A 27,997-nucleotide genomic window follows, 5' to 3' on the forward strand; every position below is an offset into this window, starting at 1 on the left:
TAATCAAGAAGATGCTTTGGTACAAAATGGCATTTAGGCTTAGCCCTTAAGAAGGGTAGAGATTCCAAGAAGGAAAGCTAAGTACAGAGAGCATTCCAGACATGGAAGTAGAAAATGGAATAGTAAGTAGGCCAAGTGGATTGGGTTTCAGCGTGCATGACAAGGGATAATGTGAAATCAGTCTAGAAACTGAAATTGGAGTCAGATTATGAAGGGTTTAAAATGCCAAATAGACAACTTTATAGTTTATTCTAGAGACTGAGGTTACTCCTAAAGCTTCTTGAACCGGGAGTGGGTGACAAATAGCCATATCTATCCTTTAGGATTTTCATTTTGCAGTGGGGGTGGAGAATGGATTGTAGAGGGAAAAAATTGGACTAATGGAGACCTATGGACAATATTCCATGTGAGAAGTGATGAGGGCTTGAACAAAGGTGATATCTGCAATGAGTAGAGAAAAAATATAGATGGGAAGAGTATTGTGATGATAGAATCAACAAGATTTTGTAACTTTTTAGATATGAGGGATGAAGGAGAGAAGAGTGAGGAATGACTTTGAAATTGTGAGCTTGGCTCACTAAATAATGGTCAACAGTGACCTAGAGAGAAAGATGGAGGGAAGAAGAATGGGTTTTCAGGTAGAAGATAATGAGTTTTTAATATGTCTATGATATATCCAATGGAAGACGTCCAACAAGCAGTGAATTAAAGTGAGACTGGAACATGGGAGAGAGTTGGGGGCTGAATAAATAAACCTAGGAGCCAACTGTGCTGAATTTATTGAGCCAGTGAGAGCTAAAATCCTATGTAAAGATATTAAGATAAGAGGGTCCAGGACTGATTCATAAGGTAAATTTTTGAGCAAAAGCATAGGGGTCAGGGCAGCATAAGGTAGGACATAATTCCTTTTTGGAAATGTAGTCAATGGATGTAAGACAAAATTGGGAAGGTAAGATGGTGTCAGTTTGTAGAGGGGCTTAAATAAAAGGGAAAAGTGGATTTTATTGGGTAGGTGATAGGAAGCCACTGAAGATTTTTGAGTGGATGAGTAACTTGACTGGATCTGTACACAATAAAGATTTTTGTGGGGGTGGGGCAGATATATGAAGGATGGATTGTAGAGGATAGAATATCCATATACATGTATTTGTGGATTTGTTTTCTCCCAGTAGAATATAAGCTCTTTGAAAGAAGGATCATGTTGATTTTGTCTTATATCCCTAGTCCTTAGCAGAATTCCTGACACAGAGCAGTAAATTAATGAACACTTACTGAACTGAATTATAAAAGTAGAGCCCCCAAATCCTATTAGAATGTAATACTAGAATACTACAAATCCTACTAGAATACTTAGCACAAGAATACTTGTGTTAAGGTGATGGTATTGGGGAAACAGGAATAAATAAAAGGGAGAGATATTGGAGAGGTGAAATCAACAGAGAGGGAATCTAAGAAAAACCCCAAGCTGCTAAACTGGTGCCCTGAGCAGGAAGAGTGAAGCCAAAAGAAGGAATAATGTCCAAATTAGAATGTAATGAGTTTGAGATACCAGTAGAGCTGCCCTGCTGACAGTTGGAGAGGCTGCTCTGGAGGTCATCAGAAAAGGTCAGGGCGGGAGAAGTAGACTAAAGAGCCTTCTGTCAAGAGGTGATGGGTGAAAGATTGAATTAGCTTTCTGAGCAGCCTTGTCACAGTGAGCTCACAGCAATTAAAGCCCCTAAGTCTTTCCTGTAATTGAGTAGCTGAGATATATCAATATATCTACATATTTATATCTATTTATCTATCTGTCTATTTTTTTTTTTTTAACTCCAAGGGCCAGACTTTACATTCAGACCTATTAAATTTCGTGTTCATTCCCCGCTTCCTTGCAGTCTGGGAAGATCTTTGTGACTCTTGCCGACATATTAGCTCTCCCTCCCAGGACTCCTACAGAGTGTCTCTGTGTGTTTACTACCACATATGCCTTCAGCTGTCATCGTTCCTCCCCCATCCTCTCCTCCTTTCACCTCAGCAGCTTAAGAAAGTCCATTTGATCCCTGCTCTAAGCCTTTTGGCACGGCCAGCTAGAGTCCTGCCTGTCCCTGATCCCACCCAGAACACACACACAGTTGTGACCATGCTATGTGACCGAAGCTGTTGGCAGATGGACTAAAGAGCCCAGCTCTCACTATTTATGGCACTAGACAGGCCAGCAAGATATCCTCCTGGCTATTTCTGTCACCGTCTCTATCCAAGCAACAACCAAGTTTTCCCTGTGCCGTAGTGGGAAGCAACCTTGCCCAGTTCAAGCTGTTGTTGCTCTTGGCTAGAATTTTGGAGGCAGAGGAGGGGTCAAGGGGGAAGCTCAGCTAACAGATTCTAGGGCTTGCTGGGTCATGACCAGTTCTACTTGTTCTGAGGATACAAGGCTTGGCTCTGATTATATAAAGAATTCCTGGGGGAATAATGGAGTCAATTCTCCTTTTATTCTAAAGGCATGTAAATTCAGGCCCATGGAGCTCTCTGGTCCAGAGAGGTGTTATACAAACACACCAATAATTAGTAATAATTAGCCACTGTTTACTGTGTTTATCTCATCTCATCCTACAAAGCCAGAAACACATCTTTCAAAACAGGAGAGAAAAGTGACCTCATATCCTTTAGCTAATATCTCATTTTGGATATAGGCAAAAGAAGTCAAACAACCTTAAGTCAAACTTAAATTCCATTTTCTCCAGGAGACCTTCCCAATTCCGATTCACCTCCACTGCAGAGCCCCATACCATCCCCACCCCATATCCATGTCATTAGTGCATCCTGTCAGTACCTTTATTCCATTCAGTCATTCCACACTTCTCTTATCTTTTTTCTCCACTATATAGAAACATAATTTAATATCTGGCTGAGTACAAGGTGAGAGAGGAGACAGTGTAGTTCACCAGCATTGACTATGATTCTGCCACCCAAAGGGAGTCTGAGTCTCTCTGCCTCAGAGAGGCTGTAAGATAAAGAGACTGACTGGCCTTTCCACCATTAAAACAAATCCAAATGCCTAGCTGAAGGCTCCTAGTAGAATTACCCAGATCATCCCTCAGCCCCAAGTTTAGATTGAACTAAGAACTGGGAAAGTATCATCCATATTTGCAACTCAGGGGAAAATGATGTCAGGGAAATCATCTTAAGCTTGTCTAGGGGATGTTGCTCTAATTTAAATATTTAAATATAAGTCTTTATCAAAAGCTATAGAATAGGGTGGGGAAAGGCTATATCTTATTTTGAATACTAAATTATTTTTTTCTATGAAGTGTGACGCTGGATAAGCCCTTGTGGATTCAGCCAAAGGACATCGTTTCGTTCTTCCAGGGAAATGGCCTGAGACAAGAATAAACCTGTCCTTGACACTTATCCAAGACATGCTTCCCCTGCTGAACCACTCTCTCTCCATCTCCTACCAAGCCCACACAAAAGTGTGCAAAAACACCCACTGTGGTTTCTGTGATAATTGCAAAAGCTTCTAACTGGCCAGACGTTGCTTGTTTAAGTATCACCAGTAAAATTCTGCAGAAATCCAGAGCTTCTTACAAAAGTCAGAGAAATGAAAATTAGAGAAGCTCATCTTTCTGGTCAGGATTTCTCTGGGTCTGATCTTAAAGACACTGCTTTCAATTGCACCAATGGGATGTTTGGGGAGAAAAGAATTTTGTAGGAATACCAGCTTCACGAGGAGGGGTATAGTGAAAAAGCATCCTTTGTGCTATAATATTGACTATTACCCTACCCAAGCAGACTGAACTTTATTCTTTTCTTCCTCTATACTACTTCACTAGTATCCTGTTCCAGACTATCTGCTGGTCTCTAATCAGTTATCTCCAATTGCCTTCCAGATGCCAAGAGATATCTTACATTCAATGTGGCTAAACCAGAACTTTCCCCTAAACTCTCTTCCCCTCCTACTTTCCCTCTTAATGTAAGAGACACCATTCTTCTAGTTCTTCAGCTTCACAATCCAGGAGTCATTCTGAACTTCTCAGCCTCTCCCCTTTTCCTCCAATATTCAGTCTCTTGCCAAGATTGGTCAATTCTACCTTTGTAACATCTCTCTAACATATGCTCTTTTCTCCTCTGACATTGCCATCATTGATTTAGCCTCTCATACCTCATGTCTGGATTTTTGCAATAGCCTGATGATGGGTGGATCTGTCTGTTTTAAATTTCTCTTCACTCTATTCCATCCTCTATTGGACTTCTAAAGGGATTTTCCTAAAGTTTAAGTCCAATCAGGTCATGCTCATGCTCAATAAATATTCTATTGTCTCCAGGATCAAATACAAAATTCTCTGCTTGGCATTCAAAGCCATTTATAATCTAGACTCCTTCTACCTTTCTAGTCTTTTGCACCTTACTTCCTACTCATCCTCTTCACTCCAGTGTCATTGACCTCCTAGTTATTTTACAGACAAGACACTCCATCTCATGTCCAGCACTCTCTCTGGCTGTCCCCCATGCCATGGTCTCCCTCCTTCTCTCCGATTACAGACCTCTCTGAATTCCTTTAAGTCCAAACTAGGAAAGGATTCTGAGAAGATGACAGAGTTGGTCAGAGAGTTAAATTCAAACTAAAATTCTATCTTTTATTGTAAGTTTTCTCCAATGCTTCTTAATTCTACTTTCCCTGTGTTAATTATTTTCTATTTATCTTATAAATAACTTGCTTTGTATATATTTGTGGCTTGTTATCTCTCCAATTATATTTTAATCTCTTTGCCTCTTTTTGTATCCTCAGCATTTGACACAGTGACTGGCACATAGTAGGCATTTAATAAATGTTTATTGATTGATCTATTAAGCCAAAAAAAAGGGAAAAAAAACCCCCAACCTTCCTTTTTGAAACCCTGCCTCTCATTGTCTTTAAAAGGTGCCTTACCTTCTCTCTGTGTCTGACACCTCTTGGATGCCTAAGTTGGGCTGGATGTAGTTTTCTTGGCTAGACAGCTCTTTGAGTTCTCCCCCTCGGAAACGCTCCAGGAAAGAATCTGGTCTTTGTTCTTCATGATGTATATGTCTTGAAGCCCATGCTCTAAGGGAAAGAATGAGTCTTGACAACCTGTGTAGAAAGAAGGAAAGGGTGATGGGATAAAAAGAACATCACAGAGCTGGAGCAATAAGGGACATCAGAGGTTATTTAGTTCAGACTCTTTATTTCACAAACAAAGAACCCAAGACTCTAAGGAAATTAACTAATTTGTTCAAAGTTATGGAAGTGGCAAAAAATTATGGCAAGATTTGAACCCAGATTATCTGGTTTCAGAGCCTTTCTCTACTATTTTATGCTTCCTCCAAGGAGTTAGAATATCTGGTTTCAATTTCAGGTTCTGCCAGCCTCATAAGCCATGATATTCCAGGCAAGACTTTTCATCTCTCCTCACCGTAGTATATTGATCTGAAATCCAGAAGACATCAGATCAGATGTGGTCAGAATTTGAGAACAATGCAATCAAAAGTTTGGGAGAGTTAGGAAGGAAACAAGGATTCATTAAACACAGGCATTGTGCTAATTGTTTTACAAATATTATCACATTTGATCCTTATCATAACCCTAAGAGAGAGATGCTAAAATTATTTCTAATTTACAATTGAGAAAATTAAGGCAGATGAAAGTTAAGAGTCTTGACCAGGGTCATTCAACTAGACTCCAGGCTCAGTGCCCTATTCACTACTCCATCAAGTCTCATGTAAGATCAGGGAAATACCATGGTGGAAAGAGTAGTGTTGAATCCTAACATTTTATTTCAGGCAAAGTATCGTTTTATTAAGATGGCTTTGCTTAGAAACCCCACACTCCAACACTGAATAGTTTAGGGCTATTCAAGCTGAATACAAATGCTGGTGAGAATGGTTATGGGCCATTATGTGCCAGACTGAGCTAATATATAAGACTAGTCCTATATATTTGTGATGGACCAGGCTCATGTAGCGTGTATAATTGGGAAGTAAGGTTAAGGGAACTGAACAGTTTTGGAGGGGCTATGGGATTTCAAAGTAGGGTGGGTGTGAAATTTGTAATTAATGTTTATTTCTTCATTTTATAGGTTTATATTAGGAAGCTCAGTTAATCTAACATAATAGGCTACTTGCATTGTGAGTATATAGCCATTGATGGAGCAGTAGTACCCACAGTCTAAAGAATCAGGCTTCGGCCATAGGAGTAATTAATGAAATGACTGATCATGATGTTTTGCTACTCACTATCTTTTGAAAAGGGAGAGCAAAGACAGAGCTCTATTTAAAAAAAACCCAGATAGTTATAGCAGGGTTCAAAGATATGGTATTACTTTAACATTTTTAATATGTATTTGTTACATCTGGGGGAGGGGGTGAGGGGAAGGAGGGGAAAAACTGGAACAAAAGGTTTTGCAATTGTCAATGCTGAAAAATTACCCATGCATATATCTTGTAAATAAAAAGCTATAATAAAAAAAAAAGATATGGTATTAAAAAGAGGAAGGGACAGCTAGGTGATATAGAGTATCAGGCTTGAGGTCAGGAAGACTCTGAATTCAAATCTGGTCTCAGATACTCAGTAGCTGTATGACCTTGAGCAAATCACTTAACACTGTTTGCCTCAGTTTTCTTATCTGTAAAATGAATTGGAGAAGGAGATAAAAAATCACTCCAGTATCTTTGCCAAGAAAACCATGAATAGAATCATTAAGAATTAGACATGACTGAAAACAACTGAATCACAACAAAAACTGAAAAGAGGAGGAATTTTGAACAGATTTTAAAAGAATTTTTGGTAAATTTTGACACTTTGCCCTCACTTTATTTTTAAAAATTATTATATCTTTTTATTTTTCAAAATACATACAAAGATAGTTTTCTACATTCATTCCTGCAAAACCCTGTGCTCCAAATTTTTCTCCTTTCTGCTCCATCTCTTCACCCCCAACCCCTGCAAGACAGCAAACAATCAAATATAGGTTAAATATGTGCAATTCTTCTAAACATATTTCCACATTTATCATTTTATTCTCACTTTGACATAGATATGGTCTCTGGTCCACCCTAGTTCCATTTCTTAAACTTTCAGTGTGAGCATTTATACCTCAGAAATTGGAAAACACTAAAAATCAGGATTTGAGTATATGAATTGTCTAGACATAAAAAATATAGGAGAAAATTTCAATAATGCATATTAAACTTAAAAAGATAGTATGTGAAATTTTTTCCTCTAGTAAGTCAGTTATTAAACATTACCAGTATATCCCTGACTATCCTTTTTTGTCCTTCCAGGGTGTTAATATCAGAGCTGCAGGATGCTCTGCTAGCTTACCAGGCAAAAGGTCTATAGACCTCAGGGCAAAAGAGACAATAAAAATGGACAAGGATGAGAGAGGCAAGCTAGAGAGATGCTTTCCAACCTATTTAGGGTTTTATTGAAAAAGATACTGGAGTAGTTGGCCATTTAACATCTCTAGCTCATTTTCCAGATGAGGAAACTGAGGCAAATAGGGTGGAATACCTGGGAGCAACGACCATCTTCTAGATACCTCAACTAGTTAGGTAAAGGAGCTATCAAGGTTTGCAATCTTGGCTTTATCCTAGAAGCCTAATTCTCCTTCAACCCACATGACAAATCTTGTCTTTCTACCTCCAGAATATCCATAGTTAGGTTTCCTTCTTCACACAGTCCCCATCTCCGTCAGGGTTTCATCATCTTTGTCCTGGACTATTACAAAATAGCCTCCTGATTGCTTTTCCTGCCTCACGTCTCTCCCCTTTCCAATTCATCTTTCAGAAAGCTACCTAAGTGATTTTCTTTTCTTTTCTTTTTTTCAAGTTCACCCATATTATTGCTCTAAACAGAAAACTTCAGTGGCTCCAACTGCTTTTAGGATTAAATATGTTTCTCTATTTGATTTTGAAAGCTCTTCACCATCTAGTCCTAAATTTATCCTCCTGTCTTAATTCTACATTATTTCCTTTTGAAATTCTACAATCCAGATAAACTGGTCTTTTTGCTGTTCCTTGATCTCTACAGCTGTATCTTAACCTCTGTCTCTGTACCTTTGTACTAACTATGCCCACCCACCTCATGTACTTCTTCCTCACCTTTGCCTCTTAGAATTTTTTTCTTTTTATATTATGCTCAAGTGCCACTTTCTATAGCATGTTCTTTCCTGTGTTGCCTTCCTTACCTACTGCCTTCCCCCTCAAAAAATTTACCTTGTATTTATTTCATATACATTTATTTATTTACCTACTGTCTTCTCTCATTAATGTAAGCTCCTTGAGAATAGGGATTATTCATTTTTATCTTTGTATCACAGCCCTAGTACAGTGCTTGACACATAGTAAATAGACATTTTAAAAATACCTGTTCATTGATTAATTCTTGGTCTTCAATTAACATAATTTCAAACTTTAATTTCTAGTGTAAAATTGGCCCTCAGGCACTACCAAGATAATTGACTTTTACTCTGAGTATTCCATACTTTGGGCTAAAGTAGCTTTTATTAGGGCACCACTAACATATGTATGATAATAGGCAATAGAGCCTCAATGCTATTCATTAAAAAGAAGAATAGAGAATTACTATTCTACTGTAACTATGGGGTCTTAAATACTATTATTATCCAAGAGAAGTCTCTTTGAATATACATCTAGAGCTAGAAGGGAACTCAGAGGTTGTCTAAATCAACCCCTTCATTTTCTAGATAAAGAAACCGGGACAAATAGGTCAAAATCACATAAGTAAGATGGACTCCTTCAGAAACCCAGGTCCTAAGCTAATGATCCTTTTATTGTACCATAATACCCAACCGGATGGACCTGTTTGTGAGAGGAAGAAACAATAAGTATAGACACCAAATTGACCTACTGAAAGATATATAACCCTTCAGTGAAGACAGTTTGATGAATGGGGAATAGCATTCCAGACCCTGTTCAACCTGCACAAATATTGGGTTATGCTATTGGATTTGCAAAAGTTTATAATTTGGTATTTTAAGACTTGTTCAACCAGAGAATGGTGGCTTATCCTGTTGATATCTCCTTAAACTCATGTGCAACACTGAGTTGATCTGAGCCATCTTCTAGAGCGACATCAATACTGGTTATTTGTCACATTAGTGAACAGCCAGTTTCAGAAGGGTCTACTCTCAGTCAAATTACGTTTGAATTATGGAAATACCATCAGAACGGAGTATAATATCCCAGCATCACTTTTAAGTTTAAGTTTCATTAACCTCCATCACTTTCCTAAGTCTGTATAATAAATAAAACAATCAATCTTTAAAAAAATAATATCCCAGCATCCTTAACACTGACCATTAAGAGCCTGGTGCATCTTGAAACTATCTTGTAGTTCAGTCAACCCCAGATTTGGGGACTCTTGGGTAATATATTTGACTTCTTTATTACCTGTGTTCTAGGATGCTGAAATCTGTAGACAGACTCATTGTCAAAAAATTCTGAATTTTGACACCTAATAGGTCATTGTTTAGAGACTATGGATTTGTGGGCATTAAATATTAACTAATTTTACTAATTCAGTAGTAGCAGCTAACGCTTACATATATAGAGCCCACAGATGCATCTGTCCACCCTTCAAACAGTGTCTACATTGAAGAAATATTAGTCTCTAGTAAACTCTTACAACTATACTCATACCTCATCTTCCAGATAAGCTTGATGGTTAGTGATCTATTATTCCTGCCTAATGTGTCCAGTCTTGATAATCATTTGCTTAGTTTGAATGACAACCAAGCAATGATTGGCACCTTATATCACTTTCATTCCTGGATAACAAGAATGTTCACTTTCATTAGGGATCTGCCTCAAGGCCTTGGGGTGAGGTGGGTGGTAGGTGAGGGGTGGTGTCCTGTTCTTAATGATAGGGGCTTAGTTGATTCATATACCTGAAAAATCATATTTTTAAGTGAATGGAAAGAAACCAAGGAAAGCACAGAGAAATGTACTTTCTTGCCTTTTCTAACATGAAGAGCTGGAGAACAATGGAAATGAATGATGGGGAGGGGGAAGCATTTAAGACCAATATTGCTAAATCTAGTCATACTTCCCCAATTTGATGTGTATATGGAGTCAATTTTTAAAAATCCAATTGGAAGATTATATGTTATGTCTATTAAATTCCTTCCTATCAGATTTGGGAGATCAGTCTAGCCTATTGAGATATTTTTCTATTCTGATTCTATCATCCAGTAACTTAGCAATTTTTCCTAGCTTTTTGTTATTCACAAATTTGATTAGCATGTGTCTGAATTCCATCCCACAACACCAACTGTCTGTTGGATATTTTCCACTGGATATCCCATAGGCATCTCAAATTAACATGTCCAAAATAAAATTGTTCTTTGTCCCAAATATCACTCTTGGTTTTGAGGTCCTTCCCAAACTATTCATTTTCCTAACTTCCTGATTACTATTGAGCACACTGACACTCTTCTAGTCACCTAGATTTATAACCTCACTGCTAATTTTTCCTTATCCTCCCAAGACATAGTCAAGGCTTTATCCTCAACAGCATTTTCTCATTCATTGCTTTTTCTTTTCTTACATAACTATCATCATTGTTCAGATCCTCATCATCTCTTGCCTGAACTTTTGTAAAACTTCTCACTTAGTCTTTTTGATTCAATGCAACTTCAATTCAATAGTCAAAGTGAATTCTGAAGCCTAGGTCTAATCACACTATTCATCTATTCAAAAAAAATCTATTGTAGGTCCTTATTGGAATTTCTAGGATAAAATACAAGCACCTTTGAAAATCCTTTATAAACTGCTTCCAGTTTGCCTTTCCTAGGCTTATAACACATTATTCCTCTTCAATCATTCTACTTTCTAGACAAATTGGCCAATTTGCTTTTCCTTACACATGTAACATTCTATTCTCCATTCCTGAAAGGCACCCATTTCTCACTCAGACAGCTTCCCTTCAAAGCTCCTACCTGACTTCTTCATGATTTTCTGCAGTCACTACTCCCTTCTTCCTCCAATTATTTTGTCTTCACTATATACATATTTTTCATTTAGTTAGCTGTATATATGGGGACAACTTGGTGACACAATGCATAGAGGGCTATGCCAGGAGTCGGGAAAACCTGAGCTCAAATTCAGCCTTAGATACTTTATTAAATGACCCTGGGCAAATCACTTCACACTGTTTACCTCAGTTCTTCATCTGTAAAATGAGCCAGATAAAGAAATGGCAAACCACTCTAGTATCTTTGCCAAGAAAACCCTAAATGGGGTCACAAAAGATAGGTCAAGACTAAAATGACTACATGATAGGAAAGGTTTTATATGTGTATAGAATAAAACATAATGTTCTTGAGGGCAAACAAGACTGTTTTGTTTTCTTTTTATCCCCAGGGCCCAAATATAGTGGTTGGTACACAGCTGGTACTTAATGAAATGAATGAAAAAAATTCTAGGGCATTTAGAGGGAAAATGACTTGCCCAGGGTGTTACAGGTAATGTTTGTCAGAGAGAAAACTTAAATGCAGGTCTTTTTGGCTCTAGAGATACTCCTCTCTCTAATGCCATGATACTTCTCTTGAAAAAATTTATTATATATTTAATAAAAATAATTATGAACAACAAAGTACTTAGTATATTTTAGACATAGATATAGATTATTTTTATGGGGGTAGGAAGGCGTGGAATGAGATATTAATAAGAGACTACACAGATACTGGCAATGGAATCATTGTTCTAGTTTAATGGTCTTTGCAAAAGTCTTGTAGTATGGCTTCAAGAATTATATCATGGCAACAACTAAGTGGTACAATGGCTAAAGTACTAGCTCTGGATGCAGAAGGACTTCAGTTCAAATCCAGCCTCACACAAATTTTTTTTACTAGTTGTGTGACCCTAGATGAGTCACTTAACCCCAACTGCTTCACAAAAAAAGAAAGAAATGTATCACGAAATACTCCAAAAAGGCATGCTTTCCTTTTAGATAGTTTAGTCATCTCTTATCTGGCCAGTTAATTTTTTCCATGTTTTCATCCTTTATCACTCCACTGTTATTCACCAATTGGCCATCTATAGTAAGTCTAATTGTTATTGTTAATAATGGAAAGAGCTCTACTCTAATTAAGCTCACTTTTTACAAATGTTTCCAAGCCCAAGCTTTTATACTTTTTACTATACAAATTCAGCTTGGTCCTTTCAAAGTTTTATTCCCCTCTTGTATTAAAATTTTTATGTTTTTGACTAGGTAAAACAGGACATTTTTTGCCTCATTTCTTTTTTTAATAATAGCTTTTTATTTTCAAAATATATGCAAAATATATGTAGTTTTCAGCATCCACCCTCACAAAACCTTGTGTTCCAAATTTTTCTACCTCCCCCTCCCCTTTCCCCTAGACCTCAAACAATCCAATATAGGTTAAACATGTTCTTTGCCTCATTTCTTACCCAGCCTTAATCACTGATAAAACTTTGCCTCAGTCACACTGAGACCTGTTAAAGTTTTTAGTTTAAAAAGACCAGGATCTCCTGCTGCATCCGGAGCCATTACCAATTGTCCTGAGCTATATCTGACCACTGGATACAGATGGCTCTGGAGGAGAAACTAAGGCTGCTGACTTTGCACACTCCTCCCTCACTTAAATCCAACTCACTTGCATGCCACAGCATCATTTTCTTGATATTATGGTCCTCTTTGAGAACAAAGGACAAACAGCAACAACATTTGGACCAAGATAAAATCACTCAAAGGTAGAATTCTAACTCTTCACCCTTCTCCACTACATTTTTTCCCCCAGGATGTTTGCTTTTCATGTAGGATGAGCAATATTATTCCCTCTGTTACCTGGCTGGCCTTTGGCTTGTGAAAGAACTTTGCTGGGATTCAGACGGAGCTCTGGTCTCCATGGTAATCACTTGCTGAAGTTCTGATGATGAGTCCTCACATGGGGAATGAGCCCTGTGAAATAAAACGTGTAACAAGCTGATTTGATTATGAATTCATCATCTCCTGAAATGCAGACAGGAATAGGGGTGACCAGATACCCAGCTAGAGCCACAAGGAATAGCACCATTGGGAATCCTGGACTCAGAACTAAATCAATTCACATGCAGGTCAAGTCCTTCCTTCTGGGAATCACACATGTCTGTTTAGTGTCTGGCCCACCATGATTCTGGTGAGTGGAAATGCTGCTCGTACATCATGGGCTGAGTGAAAACAAATTTCTGGAGCCTTTACAGTCTTCACTGAATTCAGGAGCTCTTTATAAGAAACTCTAGTAATGTTTTACTTATATTCCTTGATTTGGAAATATATCTAGCCTTGACTTGGAATGTGAAATACTTTAATGTTTAATCATATTGCGGTTCAGTGTTTTTTTTTTTTTTTTTTTTTTTTTTCCTGTCTATATGTCATTATTACCTAGTCTATTATAGGGGTAGCTAAATGGTACCCCTATGATAGGGGTATAGAATACTGAAAGAATAATAAATAAAGAATGACTGAAAATCAGGGAGACTCACCCTCTTGAGTTCAAATCTGGCCTCAGATATTTACTAGATGTCAGAAACTGGGAAAGTCACCCTGTTGACTTAATTTTCTCAGCTATAAAATGGTCTGGAGAAGGAAATAGCAAACCACTCTAAATATCCTTACCAAGAAAACCTCAAATGGGATCACAAGTAATTGGATATGACTGAAAATGATTCAACAATGATGACTCTTTTTATAAATTTATATAGTTCATTAACTTTTATTTTTAAAAAATCTCTATCATCACCCATGAATTCACTCTCTATTGTAACAGATAAGTCAAGCAAAACAATTTAATGCTCCTATTATGTCTGAAAATGTGCTAATTAAATTTGAATCTACTGTTTGTCAAGTCCTTTCTATGTCAATCTTTGTCAGTGTTGGTAGTGGGAGTCTATAAGCTCCCTAAATGCCAGGGCTTTTTGTAAGACATATGGCATACACTCGTTGTCAATAAATCGGTAGCTTTTGATGGTGACAGTTATAAAATGACACTACTAGTGATGAAGACAACATGTATATGTGTGTACACACTCTCACACACAGAGGCACTACTACGATCCATTGGGACTGAAATAGTTTTTTTACACTAGTGTCCATCCCCTTACTTACTTTAGCATCTGACTAAGTAGTTTCCTTTCTAATATTATTTTCCATTCTTAAGATTTTCTTAAGTCGGAAAGGCAGAGGGACATAGGGCTATACTGATAGGCTTGGAGTCAAGAACTAGATTTAAGAATAGCCTTATCAAAAGGTGAAAGTTAGGGAAGAGGAACCCAAAGGGTTTGGGGTTACATTCCATAGACTGGCAAAAGCAGAGAGCAGGTAATTAGATCGACGCCCCTTGCCCTCCTCCCATCACCCTCCTTTCTTATCCTACAATATTTGTCACCTTTTGTTCCTCTGCTCACACCATAACCCAGCACATATCTGTGAAGTTCCTCTTTGTAGCAGTCCTGAGAGTGAAGTGCACCGGACCTCATTCTTACAATCAGTGAATACCTACTGAGTACTGAGCGTGTCATTTCCTTTCCCCCGAAATGTAGTATCACTTCCCTCTCTCACCCACTAGAACCTTAGTGCCCAGCAGACAAGGATTGTGTAATGCGGCTTTATTTTTATTTTTTAACGTGTGTCTCCATACTGCCTGACTATTTTACGTTAAATTAAATTGAATCAGCCACGCAGTGCTTATCAGAGCGGCCACTAAGTGCCAGACGCTCCGCTAAACGATGGGAAAACAAAGATCGTCTTCCCTGCTCTCCCCACAACAAAACAAAACAAAGGAGTCCTTGCTCTCATGGAGCTTACATCCTCCTTTGGAAATGCAATGTATGAGATAAAGTGGGACTAGACTCGTAGGGAAGACACTTAGATTAAGGAGGCCTGGGAAAGACTTCTTGCAGAAAGAAGGTGGGGCTTTATTTGAGTCTCATAGGAAGCCAGGAAAGCGAAGAAGCAGTGATGGGAAGAGAATTTCCCGAATGGGGGCAATGTATGGGAATGCTTGGAGATGGAGATGTTCTAGCGCCTTTTGCCTGGCTTTGTCCTGAGTCCTCTTCTCTTTCTTCACTTTCTCAGCGAATTTATCAATTCCCATGAGTTCATCTATCGGCTCTAGCCATATGATGCCCAAATCTATAGATTATCTCTCTTTTGTGCTCTAGTCCTGAATCTCTAGTTGTCTGCCATACATGTCCACGTTGACCGACCAATACTCCTTGACTTCCTCACAACAGTCTCTTCCTAACTTTCTTATGTCAACTAAGGGTTATTATTGTGTTTAGGTGTTTTTTTTTTCTTCAGTGGTGTTCGACTTTTCCAAATCCTTTTTGGGGTGGTTTGTTATTTCCTTCTCCTGCTCATTCTGCAAATGGGGAAACTGAGGCAAACAGTATTATGTGACTTGCCCAGAGTTATACAGGTAGTAAGTGTCTGAGACTGGATTTGATTAGGCTTTTTTTTTTTTTTTTTTTTTTTTTTAGTATTTTTTAGTTTCAAAATACATGCATAGATAATTTTCAACATTCACACTTGCAAAACTTTGTGTTCCAAAATTTTTTTCTCCCTCCCTTTCCCTCACCTCCTCCCTTAGACAAGTAATTCAATATAGGCTCAACATGTTCAATTCTTCTATACATATGTGTACATTTATCATGCTGCACAAGAAAAATCAGATCAAAAGAGGGAACATGAGAAAGAAAGGAAAAAGCAAGCAAGCAACAACAAAAAAGTAAAATACTATGTTGTGATCCATCTTCAGTTCCCACAGTCCTTGCTCTGGGTGCAGATAGCTTTCTCCATCACAGGGATGTTGGAACTAGTCTGAATCACCTGGTTGTTGAAAAGAGCCACATCCAGGGGATAGGCATCTTGCAGAAAGTGTTAGTCTAGTTGAGATTTGAAGGAAGTTAGGGGAACCAGGAGGTGGAGATGAAGATGGAAAGAGTTCTAGATATAGGAATTAGTCAGGAAAGATAGCCAGAGGTAATTTTGGTTTTCAGTAAATCTGATTCTTAAATTATCTCCCCTTGCTGAGTTTTCTGGGTCAGTTGATTTTAAAAACAGATGCCTTATATTTTCTTTTTCTTAATCTTTGGATTTTGTTCTAATAAGTCTCATCTTAAAAAGTCATTGATTTCTATTTATCTAATCTCATTTTTCAGGGACTTTGATACGTGGCTGAGGTTTACCAGCTTCTGTTCTGAATTATTCATCTCCTAATTCTTTCCTTCAGTATTTTTATTTTATAGGACTATTTTATTTTCTTATTCTATAAGAATATTTTATATTCTTATCTTGTAGTATAATTTCATTTTTCATCTCTTGTTTCATTTTGGCCAAACTATTTTATTTTCTCTGAGGCTCCAAGGCTACAATAGCTTGTAATTCTCTTTTTCTAGGTTGGCTTCTTGGGTGTATATGGAACCATAATATTCCTTTATCATAGTCAATGTTGTATTATGTTTATTTATATATCCAACCTCAGTTCCTTAATTGAACTTTGTGTCAGGGTCATATTAATCCTCCCTTCTATACTCTTGACAAAGGCGGTCAGTCCTGCTTCTGACTTCAATTTAGGTTGATGTATATGTCTGTGCTTAAAGTATTGTTAAGTTTTGGGTCCTTTCCAGGATCATCTGATTCTTCAAGGAAATCTAGCTTATCTCCAGTTAAAGTGCTATGGATTTTAAGAGTCTTTTGGATGACCAGATCTGGTCATCTTCCAATTCCCAGCCTGCATCTGTTGTCAGAACACTATGGGTTTTTGACAGCCTTCTTGGTCTTCCACCTCAAGCCACACAATTCAGAAGTTTTCAGTTGTCTTTGAAGTATCTCTGGTCTTTATGGACTGGCTTTTGTCTTATATGCCCATGCTCACACTGGCTTTTTTAATAGGACTCCTTTCCTATTGCTCAGAAGTTTGTGACTGTCTTTTTGTGCTAGGCTGGATGAGAGTATTTACTCTAGTTTCCATTTAGATTTCTTCATGATCATTTGGTTTGGTGCTAAAGTCTTTGCTGGACGGAAGAACTCTGGGAAATGAGTGTGAACCACAACATACCATTCCCAATCCCTCTGTTTTTGTTTGCTTGCATTTTTTGATTTTCTTCACAGGTTATTGTACATTATTTCAAAGTCCGATTCTTCTTGTGCAGCAAAATAACTGTATGGATATGTACACATATATTGTATTTAGCATATACTTTAACATATTTAACATGTATTGGTCTACCTGCCATCTGGGGGTGGAGTGGGGGGAAGAAGGGGAAAAATTGGAACAAAAGGTTTTGCAATTGTCAATGCTGAAAAATTACCCATTCATATATCTTGTAAACTGAAAGCTATAATAAAAAAAAATAAAGTCTTTGCTGGAAGTCATGGGGACGAATTAGGCTCAAACAGCCTTCTTAACTATAAGTCCGATGGCCCCACAGTCTCAGGCATGACTCCCCAGAAGATAGGTATGGGAGCTAGATTTGACACTAAGTCCATGGTCTGGTGTAGGGGGAAGCATGAGAGGCTATGCCTCTGTTCCCAGGGCTCTTGGGCTCACCTGATTTCTAGTGGCAGTTGGTCAGCAGATGGTAGTGTTAGGAATGGTGGGACCCTTTTCAGCTAAGCTGGTTCTACTAAGTGATGGCCATGGGGCTAGAAACAAAGACTGGGGTATGAGGGACACTGTTGTTTTGGGGGTTTTGGATTTCCCTGTTCCAGAGATGGCAGTTATTGACCACTATTGTTGTTGTTGTTGGTGGTGGTGGTGGTGGTGATGGGAATGACACTTTCAGGGGTTTTGCTTCCCCTGGATGACAACCAGTCTGGATGCAAGTGAAAATCCACTTAAAAAAAAACTTTTGTGTAGAAGAGTCAAAAATCAGATCAATGTGTTTGTGAATCTTTTTTTTTTTTTTTTTTTTTCTTTACCTTCCTGCTAAAACCTCCTGGGGCCCAGGTTTCATCAGACAGATTAAGAATCATCCAGGCAGTAGTCTCTGGGGGACTGAAATTTCATTCTGTTCGACTTCAGAAGCCCAGGCAAGTTGAATTAACTGTCATGTGGCCTATTCCAACCTCATCATCCTTTTTTAACAAGGCAGTAACAAGATCTAGGTAGCAGGCAAGAATCTCTCTCACTCCACAGGTCTGCTATAAGACATACTCTTGGTAATAATATTTGCTACAGAAAGGAGACAGGGGGCACATTTCCCAAGTCATCTCAATTATCCATAAAGCCAAGGAAAAAGACAGAAAATTGTTGTAATTGCCTGTCACAAGATACTAGCAGCTAACAAGCAGTTTCAAGTCAGGAAGATAAGGGAGACATGAGTCAGAGATAAATGTCACAAAGAATTCTGGAGAACTTAGGTGTTCAACCTACATCAACATTATCTCAGTCTGCAGTTCACAAGAGATTTCTGCTCCTGCCTAGTTCCCATCAATGAAATGAGGAGCAGACTTAAAGTCATATTTCTTTATACTGGAAGAGCCAAATTTATCTCATCAAACAAAGTGTTAAGGAAAGGACTATCTCTCAGGTTGCTCAAAGGTCCTGGACCATTACAAATGATGGGTACCATTAGTAGAGGATAGTTTTATAATGATGATGTGATTATTATTGTTATTATTTTTTAAACCTGAACCTCTGGAATGTCTTCAATGTAAGGGAACTCCTAGCATGAAAAATCCCCCCACAGTTACAGTTCCACACATTCTCTACAACTTATACTCTTTGAGAGTTGCCTGTAGAGGGTAACAAGAAGTTAAGTGACATCATAAAACTGGTATGTCCCAAAAGCAGAACTCAAACGTAGAGCTTCCTGACCTTCTAAATTCAGCCCTCTAATCACTTGAGCACCTTGTTAATATATTCCTAACAATATAAAACTACTTCCAGCAACAAGAGTTGTCCTCAAATGGGAATGAGCTGTTTCCTTAGACAGTGAATTCCCTGTTGCTTGAGATATCCAAGCAGAGACTTGTTTGATCTATATCATCATATCACCTCCCTTGCTCAAGAATCTTTAATGGTTCCCTGTTGCCTTTAAAATAAAATGCAAATTCTACAGCTTTGCATTTGTAGCCAATCTGACTCCAAACTACCTTTCTAGACTTAATTCATATGACTCCCCTATTTCTATTCTCTATTCCCAGCCAAACTGATCTATTTACTGGCATAATGTTCCTCATACATAATATTCTATCTTCTGTCTCTGAACCTATACACTGACTATCGCCTATATCTGGGCTCCTTTCTCTCTTCCACTTCTTGGAATTTTTATTGTCACTTCAATTAATGAAATCGGGGAAGAACCAGATGCTTCCACTGAATCAAGAAATCAATTAACAGAAGTGTCAAAGAATTTTCCAACAACATGTGAATAATCCTCTCAATCAATTAGAGAGGATTGGAGGCTTTGTACTATTGCATGAAAACAGATGGCACCACATAAGAAACACCTAGGACTGAGTTGAGAAGAAGATCAAATCACACCACTTGGATTCTAAAAACAGAGTAGTCAAGTTTGAAGTATTAAGCAGGGATGCCATAAAGAATGAAATGATTTCTATTAGCAACCAGCTTAAATTCTAGTGAAGGGAACAATAAGTACATATAATACATATACCACAAATGTAAAATTAATTTACATTTATGCTTATACAGAGGAATTAAATAACAGTGCTAAGGAAGGGAGGACACTAGCAGTTGCATTCAAGAAAGTTTTCATTTTGATATTGCTGCCTGAGTTATATTGTAAAAAAAAAAAAGAAGGGTTCTATGAGGCAGAGAAAAGTAGTAGGCTGTATCCTAGACTTGGTGGATGTTGGGGGTGAGGTAGCCAATACAAAAAGGGGATGAAGTGTTTTGATTAAGGAACAGAGAGAAAACCAGTTTGAATTCCAGAGAGAGAATAGGGTAATACAAATAAATGAGACTGAAAAAATAGGTTCGTGTTTTTGATTTTAATATATTATTTGATTTGAATTTAATATTTTATTCTAAAAGAAATCAGAAACTATTGGAGTTGGTTGAGTAGAGAGATAGTCACCTGGCTAGATCTACCCTTAAGGAAAGTTAATTAAGCATAAGTATATAGGATAGACTGGAGGTGAAAGACTTGAGGTGAGAAGACCAATTAGGAATCTATTGGTATAATATTGGTGAGAGGTAATGAAGATCTAAACTAAGGCAGGTAGCTTTGTGAAATGTTAGATGGAAGAGACATTGCCAAGTCAAAAAGGCAAGATTTTTTTCAACTTGTCGATTTGTCAACTGACTGGATATTTAAGATAAGGAAAAGAGAGGAATCATTGACAATGAGGAAGTTAAAAATCTGAAACACTTCAAAGATGACCATACCTTTAACAGAAAGTTAAAGAGAAAGATGATGAGCTCAGTTTTAAACATATTGAGTTTAAGATGTCTCTAAAGCTTCTAGTTTGAAATGTTCAATAGGAAATTGATCATGTAGGACTGAAGTTTGGCCAGTTAACAGTCCTACATGATCAATTTCCTATTGAACACTATATGCTAAGTGCACTGGGGATACAGAAAAGGGGATACAGGATAAAAAGCAGCCCTTGCTCTCAAGGAGCTTGCAATCTAATGGAAAAAGACAAAAATCAAAGAGCTACGCACAAATAGGATACATATAGGGGGAAGTAGAGATAGTTCCACAGAGAAGACACGAGATTAAGGAGGAGTGCAAAAGGCTTCTTGTAGAAAGTAGGACTTTAGCTCAGATTTGAAGTGACAGGGAAGCCAGGAGAGTGAAGATGAGAAGACAGCACACCCAGCTGAGATCAGAGCATGTCCACTAACTATGAGGGTCCTCCCAAGTGTTTGTTCTGGGTTCTCTCTTTAAAAAAAATTAAAGTAGTATTTTAGTTTTTCCAATTACGGGTAAAGATAGTTTCCAACATTCATTTTTTAAAATAAGATTTTGAGTTCCAAATTTTTCTCCCTCTCTCCCTCCCTTCCTCCTCCTCAAGGCAGCAAGCTGATATAGGTTATATATGCACAAACATGTTAAACATATTTCCACATTAGTTGTATGTGAAAAAAAGAAACAAAACAAAAAGGAAAAAACCATGATCCCCCCTCAAGTGCTTCAGTATGCTTCAACATGCATTCAGACTCCATAGTTCTTTCTCTGGATATGATCAGCAATTCTGTCATGAGTCCCTTCGAATCATTGTACTGAAAAGAGCTAAGTCAATCATAGCTGATAATGGCACATTGTTGCTTTTACTGTGTACAATGCTCTTTTGGTTCTGCTTTCTTCTCTTAGCATCAGTTCATACAAATCTCTCCAGGAACTCTTCTTAAAAGAGAAAAGAATGTAGTATCCACATGACTTTCCAGGAATTTAATTATTGTCTCTATGCAAAGGATTACAAGATTTATATGTCCAGTTCTAATCTCTCTCATCTCTAGTCTTGCATCATCAACTGCCTTTTAGACATTTAGAATTGGATACCCTATAGGTATCTCAAGTCCAAAATATACAAAACAGAAATCATTGTCTCCCCTCCAAAACCTATTCTTTATGAGCTTCCTTATGACAGCTGAATGCCCTATCATCTTTTAGTCATCCAGGTTTGCAATATTGATGTCATCTTGGACAGCTCACTTTTACTTACCCCCAAATATCTATCTGTTGTCAAATCTTGTTGCTTCCATTTTGATAACATCTGTTGTACACTCTTTTTTTCTCTATATACAAAAAGCTTCATCCTAAAGTGGGTTCACACCATTCCACGTCACTCTTGCAATAGTCTTTTGATGGTTTTACTACCTCCTCACTTTCTACTCCAAACCACTCTCCAATCAACTGTCAAAGTGATTTTCCTAAAGCTTATATCTGACCATGTTATACTTTTCACCTTTATAAACTCCAAAGGCTCCTTATCACCTTCAGAGTCAAATATAAAATGTTGTTTGCCATTTTAAGTATTTAACAATCTGGTCACTCCCTTCTATTCCAACCTTTTAATTTACTCACTTCTACATACTCCACAATCCAGCTATACCAGCCTACTCCAAATAGGTTTTTTTCAGGACCCATGTGTGCAAAAATGTTTATAGCAGCCCTTTTTATAGGAACAAGGAACTGGAAACTGAATGGATGCCCATTGGTTGGGAAATGGCTGAATAAATTATAGCATATAAATGTTATGGAATATTATTGTTCTATAAGAAATGATTAGTAGGATAATTTCAGGGAGGCTGGAGTGACTTACATGAATTGATGCTAAGTAAAGTGAATAGAACCAAGAGAACATTGTATACAACAAGAAGATTATGTGATGATCACCTGTGATGGACTTGGATCTTTTCAACAATGAGATGATTCAGGTCAATTCCAATAGGCTTGTGATGGAGAGAACTATCTGCACCCAGAGAGAGGACTGTGGGGACTGAGTATGAACCACAACATAGTATTTTCACCTTTTTGTTGTTTGCTTGTTTGTTTTTCCTTTTTTCTTTTTTTCCTTTTTGATTTGATTTTTCTTGTGCATCATGATAAATGTAGAAATATGTATGGAAATGCCCACATGTTTATTGTTGACATATATTGACATATATTAAACTACTTGCTGTCTAGGGAAGAGATGGAGGGGGAAGGGAATAAGAAAAATTTGAAACACAAGGCTTTGCAAGGGTGAATGTTGTTTGCATGTGTTCTGAAAATAAAAATCTATTTATAAACAAAACAAAAAACAAATATGCTTTTTCACTAGTTATCCCCATTTCTGGAATATCCTTTCTTCCACCTTTTGGCTTTTCTGGCTTCATTTGAGACTCAATAAAATTCCCACTTCCTGTCCCTCCCACTTTTTTCTCTGAAATTACTTTTGATTTACACTGCATGTATGTGTGTATATTTTGCTACATATCTATATAATTTGGGTGCATATATCTATATCTATATATTTTGCATATATATAACAATATATCTATGTCCTCTGTGTATGTATACACTGATATCTATCTATATCTTGAATGTATATATGTAACTATTTGTGTGCTGCTTTTTGCAATAAAAGTAAGCTTCTTAGGGACAGGAAATCATGTATTTGCTATTCCCAGCACTTGACAGTACCTGCTACATAGTAACTATTTCATAAATATTTGTTGGACTGACACTGAGGAAGATAAGTTTGGAAAGATAGTCACTAGAGGAGGGAAACAATATCAAGGACACTTATACTAGAGAAGAATGTTGTTAAAGAAAATAAGACTCAGAAAGGACTTCTAGGACATAAAGTTCTAGGATGTATAAGTTACTCACTTGCCACACATTTATCCTGTACTTGTGTTTCATTACCACTACACTCTAAATTTGACCCCATTCTTCCCATAGTCCTATGTGTATTTATGGTAGATTATGCCATAGGTTTTTGATAGAATTTTTGTACCAATTGTTCTTATTATATCTCTTTATTAAATATTTTTGCTAAAAAAACTTATGGGCTGATTGATCATAAGAAGCATACAAGTTGTGGCTTGTGATTAGGACTGTATCATAAAATGTCATAGATCCTTCCTTGAGTTACCTTCTGAATTTTGAGCATAAGTAGCAGTTACCTTCTGGTAACCCCTTCCGGAGTTTCCAAAACACAAAAGAAAACTGAAGTTGCTGGAATAACCTGGAAGGGGTATTCCACTACTTTGATATCTACCATTCCTTAATGTAAACTGCTTTAGTCCTGATACTATATTCATATCCCTAGTACCCATCATAGTGCCTTGTACATAATTAAAGCACTGTACAGACATGATCTTAATAGATTTTTACAATGAAAGTAAATTCTCTGGAAGGTCTCTTCCAGCAAATACCAAGACACCAGGGCTTACTTAGTAGAGGTATCTTGACATTTATATATATTGCTGTGTAGTTTCTCTTTATCACGACAAGACCTCCAAGTCTTTCTATCCTGGGATAGTTAATCCATTCAGCTTTGGCACTTTGCTTTAGGGGTGAGTTATCCTTAGTGCCTAATGAATAAGTGAAAACTTAATTAGCCCCACTCCATTTTTGTGACCCCACATCATGCTTAAAATACCACCCAGAACTCTACCAGGAGAACAAGAACTGCACAGCACTATATTTTGTTCTCTGCCTGCTGGTATATTCCCTACTGCGATCTGTTTCAATCTCTTTCAATCTCTTGTTCTCACTTTGAGGACAGTAATTTTTTTCCCTTAATAGTATTTTAATTTTTCAATTACATGTAAAGACAGTTTTCAATATTCATCTTTGTAAGATTTTGAATTCCAAATTTTTCTTCCTCCCTTATGTTTCCCCTCCCCAAGACAGCAAGCAATCTGATATAGATTATACATGTACAATCTTTTTAAACATATCAGTCATGTTATGAAAGAAAAACCAGAACAAAAGAGAAAAACTGCAAAAAGAAAAAGCAAACAAAAAAAACAAGGTGAAAAATAATATGCTTTGATCTACATTCAGAATCCATTGTTCTGGATGCAAATGACATTTTTCCTTTTGAGGACAATAATTAAATCAGTGCTGTATCACAACTGGAAAAGAGTGTGATGATGCACTGGTCTTTTTAAGAATGAGAGCTTTTGAAGCATAGATGTGGTATTGGGTTTTTCTCTGTATCTCTAATGCCTGGTGCAGGATACAAAGATTTAAAAAAATGTATTAATCCCTCCTTCCTGCTCTCAAGGCTTTTTACATTCTAGGGGAGGAAGTATGTGTGTGGGGCAGGGGATGGCATGTTCATGATTATTTACCAAATCAATACAAAATAAATACAAGATGGGAGGCCCCAGCAATTAGGGAGTTCAGGAAAATCTTTTTGAAGTTTCACATGAATTTAATAAAATCTTTATAAACTACCTACTTTGAGCAGAGAATTGTGAGAGGCTGGGAAAATGCACAAAAATTATATCCAGGTCCTTCCCTCAAGAAAATTATTTTTTTAAAATTAGTGTAGCTTTTTATTTATAAGATATATGCATAGGTAATTTTTCAGCATTGACCCTTGCAAAACCTTCTGTTCCAACTTTTCCCCTTCTTCCCTCCACCTCCTCAGCTAGATGGCAGGTAGACCAATACATATTAAATATGTTAAAGTATATGCTAAATACAATATATGTATTCATACCCATGCGGTTATTTTGCTGCACAAGAAAAATCGGACTAAGACATAAGGTAAAAATAACCTGAGAAGGAAATAAAAAATGCAAGCGGACAAAAACAGAGAGAGAGTGGAAATGCTATGTTGTGGCTCATACTCATTTCCCATAGTTCTTTTGCTGGGTGTAGCTGGTTCTCTTTGTTATTGAAAAAATGGAACTGATTTGGTTCATCTCATTGTTGAAGAGAGTCATGTCTATCAGAATTGATCATCATATAGTATTGTTGTTGAAGTAAATAATGATTCCTGGTCCTGCTCATTTCACTCAGCATCACTTCATGTAAGTCTCTCCAGGCCTTTCTGAAACCATCCTGCTGGTCATTTCTTATAGAACAATAATATTCCAAAACATTCACATATCACAACTTATTCAGCCATTCTCCAATTGATGGACATCCATACAATTTCCAATGAAACATATCCTAAATGAGCAAAAAGACCATTGGTTATAAAGATGCCAGAGAAAAGCTAGAGCTATGGTTATATTGTGAGCTAGTTAGTGTAAAGCAAAGCTTTTTCAACTGTGGGTTGCAATCCTATATTGGGTCATATAACTGAATGTGCGGGCCCAAAAATTTGGCAATAGTAAAAGGTTTCTGACTGATCTGTGTCCTGCATTATCAAATATTCCAACATTTAATTCTTTATGTAAAAATAAAAATAAAGGTAAATTAAATATATGCTAAGGAATTGATTTATTATCAGCAAATGTTTGATTTGTATACCTGTTTTATATACCTATATACCCAGGATCATCTAAAAATTTCTCTGGCAGAAAGGGGTCACAAATGGAAAAAAGTTTAAGAAGCTTTGGTCTAAAGGAAAGAGAAAGTGCATAGTTTCTAAAGATATGTGGAGAGAAGTCTGTTGTCTGTAGAAGGAGAGAAAGAATGAAAAGAGAATGCTAAGAGTCCATAATATCTATGTTGGAAGGAGCTGGTATTTCTTTTAGGTGAGGAAAGAAAGACCTGAACAATACTGTCTTTTATAACCTGGAGAAGAAGAAGAAACTCAAGACTTTTTTTTCTTACTTTCTTCTCTCTCTCCATTTTTTCTTTTTTCCTTCATTTCCCATCCCGTTCTCTTTTCTTTCCTTGCTTCCTTGCTTCCTTGCTTCCTTCTTTCCTTGCTTCCTTGTTTCCTTCCTTCCTTTCTTCCTTCCTTCCTTCCTTCCTTCCTTCCTTCCTTCCTTCCTTCCTTCCTTCCTTCCTCTCTCCTTTCCTCCCTCCCTCCCTCCCTTCCTCCCTTTCTCCCTCCCTTCTTTCCTCCCTTCTTTCTTTCCTTCCTTCCTTCCTTCTTTCTTTTCTTCCTTCTTTCTCTTGAAGCTTCTTAGCAACTTAAATCAAACCTGTCAGTTAACTTTTTCCCATTTGGTCAGTATCCAAAGCACTGTATTTTAAGCCTGCTTCCCTAGAAATATAAGTGGTAAATAAATTTTCTTTGGTGAAAATTGCAAGATGTGGCACCACGCAGAGAGAAACATCGAGAGTGTCCCCTATTTTTCTTTGGGCATAAATATTCCAGCCAAAAGCACAATAAGAATAATGAGATAAAGAAATTAATTTGGGATTTTATGTATCCCTGATCTGAATTTAATTCTCTGTGCTTAGATGTTTCTTTGACACCTTCTTATTCAAATATACCAAGAAATAACTAAACAGCAGAACTGATGAAAAAGTTTAAAAAAGGAAAAAGCAAGAAATCTTTTGAGTTTTGGTACTTTTATTTAGGAAGCAAATTTTACTTTAAATCTTCCCCCCCTCCATCCCTTTTTGCATCTTTTTCTTGGGAAATGGAGGAAACGAAAAATAGGTTTGTGAAAGAACAATTATGGTGGTTGGTGTCAAGAGGACATATGATGAATCTGTTAATTTTATTCCCAATAAGCATGTACTGGCACAAGTTGGTGGCACAGTTGGATGGAATGCTGGGTTTGGAGTCAGGAATACCTGAATTCAAATTCATCTCAAACATTTATCTAGCTATGTGACAATAGGCAAGCTAACCCAGTTTTCCCAGTGGAAAATGAAATGGCAAACCACTCTAATATTTTTGCCAAGAAAACCCCCAAAAAGATAATGAAAAAATCAGACACAATTGAAAAACAATTAAACAATAACAGTACAGCATTTGTTAAAACAGAAGCTACAGAAATATACTTAATAAATACCCTGGGTGAGTTTTTGATCATAAACATAATACATAATATTCAGGGTTGCTTACATATAAGCTGGAGGCCAGAATGGTATAGTGGAGGGAACACTAAACTTGGATCTGAAATCCCCATTCTGCCATTTACTTACTACCTGCATTACTCTGGGCAGAGTTTCATACTCTGTAAAATAAAAGGTTTATATTGCATGATCTCCATGGTTCCTAATTTGCTCTAACATTCAGTGATTCCACATTCCCTCACTGAGAACCTCAACTTTTCAAATTTCCATGTCTTGATGTTTTAAAAATGCTTTCTTTCCCCATTTCTATACATTTTCTAAAACATCAGGAATTTCAATAAACGATTCAACTGTAGAAGAAAAACTACCTATTTTATATGTGATCCTGTTACCAAATTTTAACTATTATCTTATTTGTTTTGTTTATAAATTTGTTTTATAGCTATGTCAGGTCACAATGACTAATCTCTTCCTGATGTTTTCTTTTATAAATTTCCAGGCACCTTGCCCATCATGATTCTTTTGAGAAAATAAATGAAAATCTTTGTCATAAAAGAAATGTTCATATTCATTCTTTTTTTCTCCAGAATTAGGAGGAATCTTAAGAGATTAACTAGTACAGTTTTCCTCCCATGTG

General features: G+C 37.1%; 1 protein-coding gene across 1 annotated transcript in view; it reads right to left on the reverse strand.

Moving 5' to 3' along the window:
• CNGA3 (cyclic nucleotide gated channel subunit alpha 3) overlaps nt 1-27,997 on the reverse strand; it is a 50,743-nt gene that overhangs the window by 13,329 nt on the left and 9,417 nt on the right. The window contains exons 2-3 of the mRNA XM_031964156.1: nt 12,824-12,937; nt 4,907-5,086 (exon numbers count right to left, since the gene is read on the reverse strand). Coding sequence (XP_031820016.1) covers nt 4,907-5,086; nt 12,824-12,937 — 294 coding nt within the window. The remainder of the gene's footprint in view (nt 1-4,906; nt 5,087-12,823; nt 12,938-27,997) is intronic.

The sequence above is a fragment of the Sarcophilus harrisii genome, chromosome 3 (genome assembly GCF_902635505.1).
Source record: "Sarcophilus harrisii chromosome 3, mSarHar1.11, whole genome shotgun sequence".
In the NCBI taxonomy this organism is placed as follows: domain Eukaryota; kingdom Metazoa; phylum Chordata; class Mammalia; order Dasyuromorphia; family Dasyuridae; genus Sarcophilus; species Sarcophilus harrisii.